The following is a 19,566-nucleotide window of genomic DNA, read 5'->3' on the forward strand; positions in this document are numbered from 1 at the left end:
TCGTCTCCCTCTGCGGACCTCGTCCATGAATTGAAGGACTTGCAAAACACAACCAAAACCAATTTATTTACTTCATTTAAATTGCCTCTAGGCGTCCATGCCGACGCGGATGCCTAGAGGCAATTCAAAAAATCCAAACTTTATCGTATTGATCTCCACCTAAGCATCCACGTCGGCGCGGATCGCTAGAGGGAGCTAACAGATTTTAAAAAAAGCATGACCAATTATAAAATTCTATCTTGAGAAATTCCTTCTAGACATCCATGTCGGCGTGGATGGCTTGAGGGAGCTTACTGAGTTTCATAAAGTGTGACTAAAATCACTGCGAGAATGAATCACTGCCAAAAAACCAATGTCGCAAGAAACTCCTTCTAGCCATCCATGCCGGTGTGGATGGCTACATATAGTTTTATAAAGAGAAGCTATGCAACTCTAAAAATCTCCAGAGAGAAGGAATGTTGCATATGAAAATCTATCTATATATAAGCTAGAAGGAATGTTGAAAAGGATAGTTTAAAAAGCTTATATATAGATAGATTGAAAAGGATTAACGCATGCTACGAGCTTGAGAGCGATTAGCTCTTAACGTAGAGGGCCTCATATGGCGCCAATATATGAAGCGCAAGGAGAGGGCAAGCAAGAAGTGCAAGCCTCAAAGGGGCGTCAGTGTATGTAGCGCAAGCAAGGGGATTGCAGGAGATATGCGCAAGAGAGGGATGCACAAGAGAGGGCCTGAGAGTGGACATTAGCTCACTAGCGAGTTAGCATCTTAAGTGTTCTATGAAAAATAGTCAAAATACATTGAGCCTCATAAGCATGGAGAAGTACAAGGACACCATAGCTATTTTCTCCTATGCAAGTGTACTCCAAAAGGGGATAGGCAGGTGCTCAGTAGTGTGTAAACACCCTAAAATTTGGCTGAAGAGGGTATTTGGGATTTGTGCATGGGATATTGAAGAGGGTAGGTGAAATTCCGTTGTACTCCAAAAGGGGATAGGCAGGCGCTCAGTCGTGTGTAAACACCCTAAAATTTGGTTGAAGAGGGTATTTGGGATTTGTGCATGGGATATTGAAGAGGGTAGGTGAAATTCGGTTGTCATTACTATGCACGATTGACTGAAAATCGTAAAACTCAAAGAAGGCTCGTTTTTTTAGTGTTTTTAAAACTAAAAGCAGGCTCGTTTTTTAAATACTTTATATTTCATGTTGTAAATATATTATATAATGAATTATTATTTTTATTATAATATAGTTTATAAAGCAATGATTATCATTCCTGGGAACACGAACCTGCAATCCTCCTAGCAGCTTGTGGTTATGAATTTTAGAATTTTAAGCATATCAGTCTATTCTATCCCACTGTATCAATCAGAACCATGCCACTGCTTTTTAATATTTCTTATCTTCTGCTCAACACACTATTAACCCATGGGGAGATGCATTACAGTTCTTGGTCAAGGGTGTGGACAGAAGCTAGTGCTTATGTTTGATACCAAAATTTATTCTTTAATAGCTGCTTCTTTGCAAGAACATTTTGAGCTTCGTGATGGTAATTTCTGTCTTCGTCCACTAACATTATCTGGACTGCAAGTCGAGGTAGAAGCTACTATATCATTAGATGGTGAGAAAACTTTTATGCTTGATCATGAGCAACACCAGTTCTACAAGATGGATAAGAGAAGTGGGTATCAAATTGATGCTAGCATCGACAGAGTTTCTCAAGACAAGAAAGACAAGAAAGTATCTCTCTCAGAGATCAATGCGAGTGTGATTGACATGATTAAGTGCATGCCATTGCAAAGCAATTTATATATTGCGCTCCATCAAGCCAAAAAAGTGGTCTCTACTGATGAGCTCCTAGCTCATTATGATGGGTATATTGCTTTTGAATTACCGTCAGCCAGTCATTCTTCAGGTATGAGTGGTATGGAGCAAAGACATGATAGTCACATGTGGACAGAGTATGTCACTTGTAGCAGTGATAGTTTTAATGGTGTTGTCAGATTTAGTAGATGCTCTGGGCATTTGTGCTGCATCAACATTGATTGTCCATTTTATTTGCGCTCAAATATGTTCAATGAGTCTCAATGGCGAGGTCAGCTTGTTAAGTCTAGTCGTAAAGGATTGATTTCTTCTCAGTATGGCACGTATGCACTCATTGTGGACAAATTCCAAAATGTGTCTCTACATGTCCTACAGTTATTTACTATTGTTTGTTTAGAGATAAGCATAATTGTACTAGGTGTGCTTTGCATCTTGGAGAACATAATCATCCATGTGCATAAGGGAGGAATCGGATGGTTGAAAGTCACATAGATGAAATGTTGCTTGATCGTGCAAGTCGAGACCCTTTGGTGAGTATGAAACAATTGGAGCGGGCCACCACTCATGATCTATCATGGAAAATCTTATTGGAGCAGGTTCAACTGCAAGTGCTATGATTGAAGATTTGGAATTTGCTAAATTCCTTGACAGTATGACTCTTCTGTCAAATAAAAGGAGAGTGGAGTTTGCAAAAAGATCAAAGAATATCACTTCAAAGGGTCTTGAGGCAGTGCTTGACTTGAAAAGAAAGTGCAGGTATCATTTTATCCATAGTATCCTTTTTCTAGGCCAATTGGGTGATAAGGTACAACCTCATGTATTTAAAATGTCAATGAAGGGACTGGGCAGTGGAGTTGATTTGGTGAATCAGATGCACCATGGAGGTAATTTAGAGAAAATGTGGGTGCACTTTGATCATGTTCACTGTGTTCAAGGATGGCCGACTATGTCAGTGCATGTCTATGACCCTTACGTAGGAGAGCTGCTCACCATTGCAACTGCTGAGTTTAGCGTGGAAAATAAATATGCTCAGATTGAATTTTGGAAGATGCTGAACAATGTGGTTAAGCAACAGGGTTTTGATAAGCCAAAGTTCAAGGGATCTATGACAGATAAAGCAAGTGCCAATTGGATTGCTGTGCGTACTGTTTATTTTGGAGGAGCAAAGAAGTCTATTCCAAACAAAGAGAGATCATGTTTGTTTCATTGGGAGCAGAGTATGGTTCGAGACAAACTATCAAGTGCATCCGTCCCGCATTTCAAGAGGAGCACAAGATTTTGTGCCGCAAGTGGAGAACTGTACCTACAAAGAATGCGGCTAAGCATTGTAAAGGAGAGCTTATGTCATAATAACTAATATGTAATTTGCCTAAATGATTTTCTCATGTTAAGATCGTCATTTAATATGGGGAAGTACCAGGGGAGAAAAGGCTAGAATATTGGTTAAGCTGGCACGTTGGTCATAATAGGGATCCAAAGAGGGGGCCATCTGCAAAAGATCAATGTGCAACAATGGGCTTCAAAGACCCTAAGGTTCAGCCCATTAAGACTTCCAAAATGCTAAGCTTCCAAAATTCAAGGTTATGTTCAATGGTCAAACTCTGGGTAAATTGGATGCTTGTGGGAAGACTCAAAAGTCTTCCCACATCCCTATGTTTGAGGGGGTGAGCCCTTTTAGTAGGGGATGAGAGAGAAACACACACACACACACACACACACACACACACACACACACACTTGCAAGCTCCCTTTACACAAAGGGCATAGTGGACATGTCAGCTCCCTAGGCCAGTTGCCCCAAGGTGCATTCAAATCCTATTGGATGGCCATAGAGGTGGACCAATAAGAATTAGGCTAGAGTACATTTAGTTTAATTCATTTAAAAACACTTGATAAAATAGCCAATAAAAATCAAGCTCTCTAGAAGACTATTGGATAGTCTCCCAAGGGGTCCAATGAGCATTCAGCATCCCAATGGCTTGCATGATTCCTATTGGCTAGAAGACTAAGGGGTCCAATGAGAGTTTAATTGCATTAATTAAATACCTAAAGCTCTCACAAAAGGGGAAAGGGGGACACGTGTCACAAGGCTATCACTTATGCTTCTTAATTATCATTGGCTAAGCTTTGCAGGTTCCAATAGGTTGCCATATTCATGAGCAAAAAGCAAGAGGGGTCGACCAAGAGAGAGAGGGGACTGATTTTGGCAAGGCATTATCACACACACACTTACACAATCTCATGTGTGGAGTAAAGAAGACTATCTCCTTCTCAAGCTTTAATGGAAAGCTCATAATCTACTCTCCAAGCTTGTGAGAAGGGAGGCCTACACCAACAACTCTTGGCTTACCAGATCCAAGCTCCAATGCATACTCATCTCCTCTACCATTCTAATTACTAAGCAATTGTAAGCTATTATGAGTGATTATGTGAGGAGACATACTTCTTTCTCGTTAGAATACTCCATCTTCCTCTCGATCTACTCTCATACCCCGCACAGTGTGTGAGGTCTTGGGTATGAGATCGTGAGGGAACTGATGTTGTGTTTTATAAGTGTGAGCTTGGTGCTTGAAGCTTCCATCTTCATTGCACCAGCAAGTTATTGAAGGAACACAAAGTATAAAGTGTCTCCCTTGATGGGGGAAACCTATAAAACAAGGCCTTTGGATGGGGGACCGGCTCCATGTAAATTTGGTCCTCAACTGTTGTCAATAGCTTAATTTCTCTCTCTTTTTGAAGTATTGTTCATGCCTATCTAACTAGGTGTTATGCTTTTGTTGCTCTCTCCATCCAAGCACTCTTGCTATGCTCATTAAGAATCTATTCTAATGAAATGCTCACTATGTCTATGTTATTTTCCACTACACACAAGTTTCTAGACCATTAAATATTACAGCTTAGAAGATTTTGGAAAACAGGAATGGCCATTGAGGGGAAGATTGCTTCAATGGATACATGGTTGGCTTGGTGGGATGTACGAGTGCCTCGATGGGGGGAAAGATTTGTATCACAAGATACTGCAGGTATCTTTGTCCCTAACACAAACTTGTCTGAGTCAAAACATGCTAGTATGCATGCCTCTGTTGGTTATAAGGATCACATAAGTTTTTATGCGGCAGCATGTGCAGACATGGCTTTAGCTGTGCTTTAAAGTGTGAAATATAATGCCTATTTGAAAGGTGTTGAGAGATCCACCGATCCCGGCATTAAAGATTTGGCAGATCGCTTCACGAACCGACCTTCATCTGCTTCAGCCGCAGTAGGAAAGAAACTAGTTGACCTCACACATTCTTCAATGCATGAAATGGGTGCAATAGTCCTGAAATGAATAGAAATATACTCCAAGAAAAGAGTATTAGAAAAAAGAGGCCAATTTTTGCTAATGCAAATATTGTCTTGGAGGAGGATAGCCATAGGCCAGAGTATGTTACAATGACAACTTCAATTGGTGGGCTTCAGCACAAAAAAAAAAACTTCAAGGATGTCCCATATCTCGAAGTAAATGTAGCAAAGTCAGTTTGGGCAATAAGGAGAACAGAACCTGGGCAAAAGATGACTTGTTTTGGTGTGGTGTCAAAAGATGGAGATCAATGTGGGCGGTTCATTAATGATTGTTCAATGGATGTCAAAATAGGGGTGCAAGAAATATCCTCCATCTGGTTCACAATTAGGAGACCTTGTGGAAGGGTTCATTTGGTTTTGTAACTCCAACAACATGCACACCTGAATGGTTCACATCATAGTTGAAGGGCCACCAGGTCTAGCTCCTGGTGTTTGGGTGGTCGCAGAGGGCACAAATTTGCAACCTCAATAGGTAATGCAATTGCAAGCCAATGGTTTTGTTTTGCAAGCAAGAGTGACATCAACAACAAGAATGCATGAAACAATTTCATTGAACCAAAGAGTTGCTAGCAGCGTCCGTCCCAAATTTAGAGATGGAAAGATTGTGAAATGGAGATCACGATTAACAAAGGATTTTCATGGAAAGCTTGAAGTGGGTAGAACCATGGCAGCAGAGTTGGTACGAGAGGTCATTGTGGTTTGCAATGAAACACATGTTTTCTATGTTAAGACTGCGGGGTCAAGTGCAAAGGGAGTGACATACTCTGTGACAATGTCAGATTTTCCTAGGTGTACTTGCAAGGATTTTCAAAACCGAGAAAGCAAGTGCCTTGTGTATATGCCATGTAAGCACATTTACTTCATATTTCTACAAGTACTTGGCCTTGACCCTCATGCTCATGAGTTCATGCATCAGGCTGCTGTAATGAAATTGGAGTTAGTCCAAGCACTTGGAGGTTCACGGGTGATGATGCAACCTTAAAGGCTTGTGGACCTCGCAATGGTTTTGAGAAGTAGTTTTTTGGGTGATATGTGCTTATGGATATTAACTTTTTCCCCAAATATTCTCATGCGACATTATTTTGTTTGTTGCGCTCTCCATTTTGATATGTAGATGCAATACACCTTTTTGGTAAATTTCAATGTTGATAGAAAGTTTTTGGCATGTGTTAGTGATAGAACAATTTTAAATTATTTTTATAGGTAAAAAGATTATGAAGGGAGTAAGGGGTACCCAATCTTATTTAATATTTTATTAGTGGGAATCGAGGAAGATCCCCGCTGGCAAGAAAGGGAAGGGTGGCCACGGGCTCGTTGGCAGGTGGTCGACAGGGAAAGGGAGGCAACATCGAGTGATTGCAGCAGAGCGAGGCAGGCAGGCAAGGTGGGACAGGAGGGGATGGGCAAGGTCATCCCGTTCAGGCCAAAAGGGACGCAGCCTGTTGGATGCAGAGCCGAAAACAGTTTTTCTTGTGATTAAAAGTCGCTGTCGGGACAACAATTGCGAGATGTTGAGGTGGTCAGCACGCATATTTCTGTGTGAGCGCACCTGCGTTCAAGTTGCATTCTTGTATGAACAATGCAAGTTTTGCTTGAGGGTCTATCGGATGATGCTGCGAGGAGGAATCTAGAGAGATTCGGGCTGATAAGATTACGAAGCCGCCAGTATGTACCTGTTGAGTGCCTAGCAACTTAGGGAACTTAGGAAATTTATTTTATTAGGTAAGGTATGGTCCTTACCTGTCGAGTACCTAGCAACTTAGGGAACTTAGGAAATGTATTTTATTAGTGAAGGCTGTCGAGTACCTAGCAACTTAGGGAACTCAGGAAATTTATTTTATTAGTGAAGCTATGGTCCTTACTACGTAGACAATTTAGGAAATTTATTTTAGTACTTAGCAACTTAGGAAATTTATCTTATTAGTGAAGGTACGGTCCTTACTATGTAGACAAGGCAACTTAAAAATTTTATTTTATTTTTGCTTTTAATAGTTGTAATCTTAAGACACACAAGGCTTTATGTTTTGAAAAGTGTTTATAAACCCTCTCAAATTATACGATTGTTTATGCATCTGCGAAACTTTGAGGAGCGTTTTTAAACGCTTAAAAAGCTTGTTATTTATGTAAGGAAGTCTTATAAGAGATTTTAAGGTGAACGTGAAGTAGGCAACTCTCGAGACCTAGATCAAGGCGTAGAAAGAAAAGACTGTAGGAGGAGTATGGCTTCTCCACTCAAAGAGGTTGCGGTCAATGAAGACCAAAACGTTAAGGATGTCCTCAAGGTGTTCTTGAACTCACCCATTAAGACCTCGGTCACCCCTGTCTCTCTGGGAAAAAGACTGCTGATTGGTTCCAGAGTGAAGTTCTTCACAGCAGAGAAGAATGCTTTGACTCCTCGTTCTGCAAAGGAAGCTTCGGGAAAGTCAAACAGAAGAGTTTTAGCCATTTATAAGTTATTGCAGGAAGTAAAGACTAAAAAGTTATCTCTAGGTGTGGAGAAGGTAACTGAAATAATGCAGGATCCAACATGTGGCTTGAGTCGTGAAAAAGTTTCCAATGTTTTCCAACAGAATCAAGCACTGCAAACTCAAATGCTTGAGCTTCAAAATGTTGTAAATGGTATGCGAACAGAGCTTTTAGATGCTAAAACACAGCTGCTAGACACCCAAACACAGTTGGTTGGACTTAATACTCAAGTTGTAGTGTTGCAGTTTGAGTTGTCCGGTTCAAAGGTGAAGATTGAAGAGGTTGATGCTGAGCTTAATAAGCTTAATGTGGAGAGAAATCTATACAGTCCATATTGTGCTACAAGACACGTGGCATGCATCAACTTGTTGACAGGTCTTATTAATGTATTGTTGCATCATTTGACCTTGGCATTTTGCAAAGAAGGCAGATGATTTAAAGCCATGTTTATTGGGAGAAAATATATTTTCAATAGGTTGGATAATGTATATTATCCAACTGCGTGGTGGAAACAATTCAACAAACTTGTCCCATTGAAGGGTACATTAGTTGAATATTGGGAAGAAACCTTAGGCTATGCAGGGAAACTCCATATGATTAGTAAAGAAAAGGAGTATAAAAGTTCATGGGAGTTGTCACCTTATAAAGCTCGTGTCTTGTCTCAAGGACCTTTGAGGCTTGCGGAAGAGAGAGTTCTCAAATTGATTGGAGGTGACATGGCTTATGAGCGTTTCAGAAATTGCTTGGGATGCTTCATATCATTGTTGCGCGGAAATAGAAACTTTGGTATACATCTTCTAGAAAATTTGTATTCACTTCCAAGTGATGGCGATACTCATAAAACTTATGAGAAATGTGACCGCACTTCTTCCTTCATGGTAAGAAGTGATCTATGCATTAATGGAATGGAGATTTTGGAAGATATTATTGCGAATGCAAAAAATTTGAATGATTTTTCTTGCATTAAAGATCTTGTGCTCATGTATGAAAAGTGGCTTCTTAATCAGTGTATCGCAATGTGTAATGTTGAGAGCGAAATGCAGAGTAAATCTATGCAAGATTTTGATAGATCTGTCCATGATTTTGGATCTGTTGAAGAAATGGACATGCAAATTGATGACTCTATCATGAGTTTACAAATAGAGGACATTGCTAATGTTGGAGTGAGTCTTGACTCTTTTGTGGGCAATTCTACCCTCGATGTGCAACACACAATGAATGATGTGTTTCAAGATGTATCGATTGGTGTGGAACTTGTTTCTGCTGTCAGCTTTGTCAATGTGCATAATTCGGTTGGTGTGGAACCTGTTTTTGCCGTCAGCTCTATTAATGTGCAGAATTCGGCTGGTGTGGAACCTGTATCTGCTGTCAGCTCTGTCAATGTGCAGAATGTATATCCTGATGTGCAGAATGTATATCTTGATAATGTTGGTGTGCAACAGAACGTTAATGTCTTAGCTTCATCTCTTGGGAAACACAACATCTATGTAGATGAGCATGGCTACCAGCGTTGCGTCGATGATAATGGTTTCCATTGGCGAAAGCGTGATCAAATTACCTTTGAATATTGGGCAAATGGGACATGGGTTGCTTGGCTCTAAACTTTCAATGAATGCGATGCAGATGAGAACGTGAATGGTTACTATGACAGAATGCAGGTGTCCGTTTTTGTAATAACAACTTTTTTGAGGTGTTGTCTTTTCAACCTATTGCGATGAGGCTATATGTTCTCCTATGGTGTAATCGGCTGTTAGCAGTATGTGATCACAGCTAAAATGAAATGCTGGTCTTATGACTACTCTGTTTGTTTAGTTTTCAGTACTAAAGTCTTTCTTAGAGGTGTGATGGGAAAGTTACAAGTTTTGAAGATGGCTTATGGTAAAAAACATTTAGCTTATTACGATTGTTAAAGTGTAAAGATAACACCTTAATTTTAAAAAACCTTTTTCTGTTTGGTCATAAAGTCTCACATAATGTTAGTTTAGGCGGGGAGTGTGTTTAGTGTGTGAATGGTGAGTGAGTGTGTAGCTAATAGTTAGAGAGATTGTTAACATGTCATGAAGGTCATTTTGTTAGTGTAGGGTATATAGTACGATGTCCTGAATGTCATTAGGAACGCTTGGAGTAAAATTAATTAACTTTTTAAGTTTTCATTAGATTGAGTCAATAGAAAGGATAGAGAGGTAGTGAGAAAGATATTGTAGTGTGACATGAATGTCAAAATATTGTAGTGTGACATCTCAGTCGTTCCGTTGTAGCATTCTTTACTCACATGTTAGTAATGCATGATTACATTCTGTTATTTAGTTCTGTCAAAGACCATATGGTTCTTAAAGTTATGTCTTTGTTTGGTGCCAAATCCCTCTTTGATGTTGTTTCCCATGCTGTGTCGGGGATTGGAGTGAACCCAAGCTAAGTCCTTTGATTAATCTCTCTCTTTCTCTATACGTGCACTAGTATGTCCCTATGATCCTTAAAAATTCATTTCATTACAGGAATCTCGAGAGATGCGCCCTCTGCTATTACACAACGGCAGGAGCAGGGGCGCAGGACAACAGGAGAAGGGAGCTTTGACTGCGTAAGTCGGCATCGACAGAGGGAATCTACGCACTGGATGAGGGGGTAAAGGACATAAGATGTTTTTTTAAATATATAAGGGGCTTCAGTTCTAACGTTGTGACCAGATGGTCGAGTTGGTTGACAGGATCGTCTTACTGCGAGTTCGAGCACCAGAGTTCAAATCAAGTCGTCATCTTGAATTTTGCTTACTGTGCGCCGTCTTGGGAGAAGAGAATGTTGACAAATCTCTAGAGATTCTATAACAATATAAATGAGAAGCAACCAATGTAGGGAGTATCTCTAACCAACAAAAGCTCAAGATATATACAACTAATATATTGCACAAGGATTAAAAAAACATTGTAAGTTTTGCAAAGTTTATGGTTTGCTCAATTTTGTGTCCAAAAAAATTGTAAGTTTTGCTAGGTCTATGGTTTGCTCGATTTTGTTGGCTCGGATTTTGGGATTCCCCCTCCCGTTGAGGCTAGGCTGCAATGCTCTTAGGAGCAGCAGCAGCGAATTTAAAAGAGCCAGCCATATTGCGCGCTCATAGGTGGCATCGAAATAGAGGTGACTTCTCTCTCTCTCTCTCTCTGTGCGTGCAGACATGATGAGAAAATATGAAGGCGCCCTCTTCATGGGAAGCCACCAAAGGATTCTTGTGGATCGATGGCCTGTACGCTCCATTTTGGGCAAGCAGGGAGCTCAGACAGGGACGACTGGTACGTGTTAAAGATGAGAAGGAGAAGGTCGATGTCTTTGTCACCTTACTCAGGGTCTGTGCCAAGAACAAGGACCTCCACAAAGGTGCTACTCTACATGATCAAATTCTCAGAAGGGGGCTCCTCACGGATTGCCTCGACGCATTGGTCACCATGTATGTGCAATGTGGTGAACTCTCGAAAGCAGAGGACTTGTTTGCAGCGTACAAGAGCAGGGATATCTTTACTTGGACTGCGCTGATAGGTGGATATGCTCAAAAAGGTCAGGGTGAGCAGGCCCTTACTTGTTTTGAACATATGCTACATGAGGGTATCTTCCCAGATGCAGTCACCTTCAATTGCGTCTTAAAAGCTTGCGGCAGCATAAGAGCAGTCGACAAAGGAGAACGCATCCATGATGACATTTCTAAGCAGGGCTTGCTACAGAAAAATGTTTTACTTGGCAATTCCCTCGTGAATATGTATGCCAAGTGCGGTGCCCTTGCTAGGGCAGAACAGGTGCTCGAGGAGCTTCCAGTACGAAATGCCATCTCTTGGTCTTCACTTATATCCGGGTACGCTGAGCATGGTGAAGGTGAGCAGGCACTTGATTGCTACGAACGGATGCGGCATGAGGGTCTACTTCCTGATGCTGTGACCTTCATTTGCCTCCTAAAGGCATGTGGTAGCATTAGAGCAGGTGAAAAGGGAGAATTGATTCGTGATGAGATTGCCAAGCAAGGGCTGGTGGGCACTGATATTGTGCTCAACAATGCCCTGGTGGATATGTATGTCAATTGCGGTGCTCTTGACAAAGCAAGGCAACTACTTGAGGAGCTGCCTATGAGGGATGTCGTCTCATGGTCTACAATTATCTCAGGATATGCCCAACAGGGGGAAGGCGAGCAAGCGTTGAAGTGTTTGGAGCAGATGGAGCGTGAAGGCCTGCATCCAAATGCAGTAACCTTCATTTGCATCTTGAAAGCTTGTGGTAGCTTGGGAGCAGCTTGCAAGGGAGAGACGTTCCACGATGTGATTTCAAAACAGGGATTGCTAGGCAATGATATTGTTCTTAGCAACGCCCTCATTAGTATGTATGCAAAGTGCGGCGCTCTCCCAAAAGCAGCACGGCTGCTTGAGGGACTGCCTAGTCGGGATGTCATTTCTTGGAATGCTATGATGGCAGGATATATTCAAAAGGGTGAGGGTGAACATGCGATAGCTTGCTATGAGAAAATGCAAAGTGAGGGTCTCTCTCCAGATGCAACGACATTTTTGTGTGTACTTACTGCATGCAGTCGGCTAGGTTTTGTAGAAATCGCACAAAGGAATTTTTGGAAAATGATTGTAGTTTATGGTGTGAAGCCAGGTTTAGAGCACTACACTTGCATGGTTAATCTATTTGGGCGAGTAGGACACCTCCAAGATGCGGTAGAAATAATTAAAAGGCTGCCATATTCTGATAGTGCAGTATGGTCATCCCTGTTGGGCGCTTGTCAAAAGTGGGGTGATGTGAGTGTTGGGAAATGGGGTTTTGATCGTGCTATTCAAGTAGATAAGGACGATGCCGCTCCGTACACCCTGATGGCTAGCATCTATGCTGCTGTTGGCATGCAGGATGATGCCGGCCACATCGAGGCCATGAGAATAAAAAACAAGGCATGGGCAAAACCTCAACAACCTTGTTGGATTGAAGTGTTTTAGGATAAATCAAAAGGAAATTCTTTGAAGCGCTGGTAGAGGCAGCCTTTCAAGTTTTATTGGCTACGAAGTGTTGTAGTGCTCAAATGTGTTTTTCCATACTCAGTTAACTTGTTAGGTGTGCCTTGGGGACCGTGTGTATCATGATAGGCGGGGTCCAAGCCGAGCATAATTATCAATTAATTTGGTTCAGAGTACCAATTGTATTCTCCAAGGATAATGCTTTTTCACCCATTGCTCTATGAAATGTAGGGGGATTTCCATTCCAGCAATGCCTCCCCTGGTAATCTTTTTCCCATCATTTGACACTACCTGAACTCGTCATTTTGTTCCTGAGGTTATGTACGACTTCTGCAGACAATAGTAAATTTGGAGCTCCATACATGGCCAGCATTGTTTGGGAAACTCTTGTCTTCTGCCGGTGATGTTTTGATAGGTTCGATGACTTGCGATGGTGGCGCTAGGGAGATTGGGGAGGTTTGGCCTTGATACAGAACCGCATGCTTCAAACATCGAAAGTGCCGGGCAAAACTTGTTGCAAGGTGGAAGAGGACTGCTGCAGATGATAAGGATGGTTGGCAGATCACGACTATGCCACATTGAGCAATTATACATGGGCTCTTTTATGTTGTATTCTACATTGTCCTCATACCACGTCTTTGTCCGTCCTTGGGACAATGTACAGGAAATTAGCAGTTAACATTGCTTGCAAATTGTACGAAGTGTTGAGGCAGAGTCTGGGCGAATAATGGTTTGACATTGTTCTGTCTCTTGACAATGTTTTTGGATTGTCCACTATCTTCTATGCACCGCATTGTTTTCTGAACAATCTGATTCAAAGCAGTTGCTCGAGTTAGCATCATTATTCGGTTTGAAAACAAAAGAAGCAATCTGCTGGAGAAAATTCCTTGATGTGTGGACAAGATTCTGGTGTTAGGGGTAGTATAAAAGCATACTCTAATTGTGTAGAGGCCAGTATAGCTCCACCCTGACCTTGATATAAACCAGACAGTTTGCGCCAACTTGGTTCAAGGTTGGTCTTCAGGGAAGGGGCTTGAATGAAGTTTGGATCAGCAAAACCGTGAAACGCGTTTTGGCCGGGGTGAAACGTGAAACGCCTGGAACGTTTCATCATGCAGGTGAAACGCCTCTGCTGAAACGCCTAAAATTTTTGGGGGTTTTTAACATGTGCACACCTATTATGTATATATATATAATACTATATACACCCAAAATTGGCGTTTCATCATACGTTTCACCGAGGATCTTCTCTTGGGTGAAACGTTTCGGGTGAAACGCCCCCGTTTCGGGGTGAAACGTTTCGGGTCTGAAGCGTTTCGCGGTTACGCTGACTTTGGATGCATGCATACATACATGCAACCACCATGTTTTGGACATGGCTTGCACATTGTAAAAATGTGTTTCTTTTCTATGTGCGTATGGGTATTGTGGAATCTTGCATTTTAACCTTTTAGAGTTTGATGGAACTTTTGGAAGATTTAAAAGGAGAATGAGGATTAGGACTAACTACAAACTGGGAGATGATTCAGAAACCGTAAGGCAGAATTGACCAACAAATTGAATGTCATTATATAAGTTGAAGTACAGATGGGCAATGGGCAAAAGATTGTTTAGTTTTTTAGAGTTTGTGTAAATCACTTCAGAAACATGGATAGCCTTGAGATCATCCACCTTCGAGGATTAATGGAGAGTTCAAAGAATATAGGACTGTACAGGATTTTCTAGGGGTACCATTGTAAAACGAAACTATGATGTACACAGAAGGAAGAGGAAGGAAGAGCTCTTGTGTACCTTTGATGGCCAAAAGGCTTTTTCTCAAGAAGTTGGACTTAACCCCAAAGGGTTCAATATCTTATACGAAGTTCAACGACTTATAAGTGGAAGAAGCAATATGTTTGCACCATGCAATGTGAGGATTAGAAAGTGAAGTTATTGGACCAAGTGAAGTGATCTCATGAGTTTTAGAAGAAGTTTTTTTTGTTGAGACAATCATAGGTCCTGAAAAATCCAAACTACAAAATGGAACTTACATTGTGAGAGGTACATTCCATTGACATGTACGAGTTGATTTTATAGTTTCAAGGTAATTTAGGAGAAGTAATATCAGCACAGGTGAAAACCAAGTATAAAATAGTTGGGAAAAAGTGAAACATGTGGTTATTTCTCTTCCACACAGAAGTGAACAAATTTTGGATAAGGCATCAAGAGAGTCAATGCTTAGATCTCCAAAGACTACTGGACACAAATTTACAGAGGCAACATTGAATGAACGACAAATTGGGGAAGTGATTCTTTCAAAAGAAGAGGTTAAGTATTTTTGTGAGATGATTTTAAAGCATGGAAAGGCATTTTCTTTCCAACACAGTGAATATCATAGCTCCTAGGGTGATTTTTAGAGTGCCATACGTCCCAATGGAATTTAAGGTCGATTCCATTTCCTAAGGCACATTTATCAAATCTTATTGACTTGTTGAATGAGAAGATTCAGATGGGGATCCTAACGCCATCTTGTGCACCAATTCAAATCAATGATTTACGATTTCAAAGAAGAATGGAGCTTTGAGATTTGTTCAAGATTTGTAGCTGGTGACCGAGGTTACAATTCGAAATATGGGGCCACGTCCAATTGTGGACGAATTTGCTAAAACTTTTGCAAGAAGGGCTATCTACTCTGTGAGAGATTTGTACTCTAGATATGATCAATTTTAGTTAGCACAGCAAGGATCTTACTACAATGAGGACTCCACTAAGGATGGTAAGGATGTATAACTTACCTCCAATTTAGTTGCTTATATGATGAATGGAATGAAGAAAATGTTAACTGATTTCATTCCTCAAATCATATACCTTCTATTGACAACTTGCCGATAAAAGGTTATCAAGAGGGTGATATAAAGTAGTCATTAGATTAGAGGTGGTGTAGAAATTTTGTTGCTTGCCATATTGTTGACTTCAATGCCATCTTATCCAAACTTGAAGTAGTGAACATTAACTCTTTCATACAAAAAACCATTTAACACCAATGTAGATAAATTGGAAAAATCCCATTTCCCAAATGCTAAATTGGTGTGTTAGGATCACGATATTCTACTATTTTTAAGCTCAATTTGCCCTTAATTTAGATAAAATATCATGATTCTAGCACCCAAATTTGATTTTTCTATATTAATTTTTATAAGCAAATTTTCAATATAGAATTTTTGCAAAAGGATTGAATCAGAGAAATGCTTTAAACATCAATCAAAGCTCATAAAGATGGATTCTAAAAAACTAAGGTGCCAAAACACACCAAATAAGGTGCCAAAAAATAAGGTGCCAAAACACACCAAATGATGTGACTACTAAGCAACATATATATTGAATTATGCCAACAAAGATATAATATCTAAGCACAAAGAGCACCAACAAATCTTATCATAAAATTGGTCACCTTAATCTCAAGTACGAGAAAATCTCAAGTTTCAATTAAACTATAATATCTAAGCACAAAGAGCACCAACAAATCTTATCATAAAATTGGTCACCTTAATCTCAAGTTTCAATTACACTATAGTATGTACAACACCTAGATTAACATTTGATAATTAAAACACCTAAAAAATATTGTTGAGTAGCCTATGTCCCTAAGACCATAACTTGTCACTGCTTTAAAACTCCAATAAAACTTCTAGAGATGGTGTCTCAAAAAAAAGGAGGTGGTTAAAAACACCGTTGATATGACTAATAGCAGCCTATGAATTGATTACACCAAATATGTATGGGTTGTATACAAAGATTACCAACAACTCATATTACAAAATTTATGGTCTTTATCTCATGTACTATATATAAGGAGTATAGTAAGATGTCCCTCTCTTCCAGTGCTGCCATCGATTTGTTGTTTCTCCATGGTAGTCGTTGCTTGCTCTTAGCAGGCTTCTCCTGTTTGCTGTTGTTCAAGGTGTTTTGTGTTGTCTCTGGTGTAGTGTTAGTGTCTGATGGTTTCTATGCTCTGGCCTTGAATCCTTTCAACAACTCAGTGGTATTTTGCTTCTTGCTGGAGGATCCAAGTGCTGACTTAGTAAAAGATCCTTTCTCTCCGATCTGCTCTTTTCCTTTGCCTTTATCTTAAGAAAGCTTAGTTGCACTGTCTTTGTTTTGTGAACCAGTCTTATCTGACCTGTCATCTTCAGTGTCTTCAAAAGATTCCAAATTAATCTTGGGCGCCCTGGATTTAATGACCCGGTCCCAGATTGTCTGAAAATTCAGATGAACTGGAATCAAATCCGCCCAATACAAAAATTGCCAAACATACCAAGCCTTGAACAAACTTTTGAACTTGGCTTTGACAATCTGTTGTACCATACTATTGTACAGAAACTAGCTAATATTGATGCTGGCTTCTGGATTCTAAATCTTCGCAAGCAACATAGCAAACAGTTTCTCTGACAAATAAGTAGGGTTATTCTTCAAATTGATGGTCTCGGTAATAAATCTGTATACAACAGTATGTTCCAGTGTGGCAATTGAAAAACCACCATCCTTGCGATTCTTTTTGGCATGTTTGTCTTTTTTCAAGAACCTACTTACTTCATTGGCGGTAGCTGGTGTGGTCTTCTGTGTGCCTGGAATTCGGAACACATGGACTAACTCCCTCGGTGTTAGATCCAGTGTTATGCTGTTTGCTTGGTATGAGGCCAGTACCTGCTATGTGATCTGAGCATCGAATGGAAGTGCAACAACATCTACAATGACTTCCAACCCCCATAGCTTAAGCAAGTCATCCTCTCTTTCTTGAAACACGTACTTGGCTATTTTACTGTGTTGAACTACACTAATGGCTTCTGCGAGAGATGCCTTTAAGCTTTCTATTTCTGTTGTCATCGTGTCGAATGTCTCTTGCATGCGTTGTGAGGTGGACTTACTTCCCATACAAGATTTAGACTACTTGTGGTTGTTGTTGTAAACGAGACGTAAGAGAGTATTGAGGCGTCTCAGGGATGGTAATTGTTGAAGGGGTTGGTGTATGCAGAGACAGAGCCGTCGATTGTGAGCTTGAAGGGTTTTCTGTATAAGTATGCGTGTAAAGTATGGATGGGTGAACCCTTCACTTAGTTATATGTATACGCGCCATGAATGCCCCACTCTTCACCCGCCTCGGATTTTTATGCACCAGTTGTGATGTGTCACACATGCATTCGCTGGTTCGATTCATCATTACTGACAAGATTCACAATGGCTGGAGTAATCCAGGTTTCTTCCCTCTATCACACTTGGTCTTTTCGCATACCACACATTTTGAAAGATACTCTTATATTTCCACTTTCATGGTAGGCCAATAGAAATACGTCTCTACTTCTTGGAGAGTAGGTTGAATGCCTCTATGCCCCCGCATAGGGAGGAGCATGGAATTCATACATGACTTTCTCACAAAGGGAGTGGGTAACACATAGCCTATTTTCATGGAGAATAACCATCCTGCAAGGTGAATGGTTCCTCTTTCTTCCCCAAAGAAAGGGCTGAAATTATGTTATGTCTTTAAAGTTAGGGTCAGTAGCATACTCATCTATCATAGAAGATAGATCATTGTGAGTAGCTATAGACACCGCATGAACTTTTGGTCGTCGTGAAAGTGCATCAGCCACTTGATTGTGCAACAATGTGAGCAATATGAAAAGAAAAATTTTCCACCTCATTTGTTTGTTGGAAAGCTTGGTTTGCGTCATGAAGTACTTGAGACTTTGGTGGTCTCTTCCATGTGTCTAGGGCATGTAGAACAGCTAAACACTCTTTCTCATAAATGCCTAAGACTTGTTCATCCATATTGAGCCTTCGGCTCTCATATGCTATGGCATGCCCTTCTTGAAGAAAAAGTGCTCCAAGGCAATCACCAGGAGCATCACATTAGACCTCAAATGGCTTTGAGAGATCCGAAAACATGAGGACTGGTTGGGAGGTAAGCTTCTCTTTGAGCTTGTCAAAAGCATTTTCTCCTTAGAAGTCCATGAATACTTAACGTTCTTCTTTGTTAAGTCATGTAATGGTCCTGCTATTTGAGAGAATTTTGCTATGAAGTGTCTATAGTTGGCACACATACCAATAAAGTTTCTTAGCTCGTGTAGATTTCTTGAATTAGGCCATGCTTTTATTACCTCCAACTTTGATGGATCCATTCAAATATCATCTTGAGAGATAATATGACCTAAGTATTGAATCTCTTGAAGGAAAATTTTGCTTTTCTTTTGATTGAGAAAAAGCTTGTTCTCCCTCAATGCTTGAAAAATCACTTGGAGATGTTGCTTGTGTTCCTCCAAGGACTTGGAGTAGATGATGATATCATCAAAGAACACTCCAGTGAATTAGCGATAGGATCTAAATATTTTTTCCACTAAACAATTGAACATGGCTGGTGCATTAGTTAAGCCAAAAGGCATGACTAAATATTTATAAAGACCAAACGTTGTACGAAACGCGGTCTTTAGGATATCTTCATCCAATATCCTTATTTGAGCCACTTCTAAGGTGAATCCTACTGAAGTAGGTAGAGCCTTGTAGCTTATCAAACAAATTGAGAAATCTTTTTTTGATAGTGATATGGTTTAGTGCTCTATATGTTTTTTTTGTGTTCTAAAGCAAGATGCTTTGTCATTACATTGGATTCTCCTTGTAATTGGATACACTCTAGTAATACATGGAAGTCCTCTTAAAGTAGAGTGCACTCCATTACAAGTCCCTTAGAATAGAGCAAGATCCATCACATAGGATTCTCCTTATAATAGTATACACTGGAGTAATATGTGGAAGTTCCCTTAGAGAAGGGTGCACTCCGTGTACAAATAATTTTCTTTATAGCATCAAATTGACACATCTTTGTTTTAAAATAACCTTTGAATTATATAATAATACAAATACACATCATACTAAAAGGACATCATCTGGCCATAAAAAGGATCATTGTCAACCTTATTTAATG

The 19,566-nt window shown here is 40.2% G+C and overlaps 1 protein-coding gene across 1 annotated transcript; it reads left to right on the top strand.

The window, feature by feature from the left end:
* The first annotated feature begins 10,618 nt into the window (after nucleotides 1-10,618).
* On the top strand, nucleotides 10,619-13,810 carry LOC147432204 (pentatricopeptide repeat-containing protein At2g13600-like). Its single transcript, XM_086492185.1, has one exon. The coding sequence runs from the start codon at nucleotides 10,812-10,814 to the stop codon at nucleotides 12,594-12,596; it is 1,785 nt and encodes a 594-aa protein (XP_086348311.1). The 5' UTR covers nucleotides 10,619-10,811; the 3' UTR covers nucleotides 12,597-13,810.
* Nucleotides 13,811-19,566: the final 5,756 nt, after the last annotated feature.

The sequence above is a fragment of the Adiantum capillus-veneris genome, chromosome 20 (assembly GCF_014529385.1).
Source record: "Adiantum capillus-veneris isolate H3 chromosome 20, ASM1452938v2, whole genome shotgun sequence".
NCBI lineage: Eukaryota > Viridiplantae > Streptophyta > Polypodiopsida > Polypodiales > Pteridaceae > Adiantum > Adiantum capillus-veneris.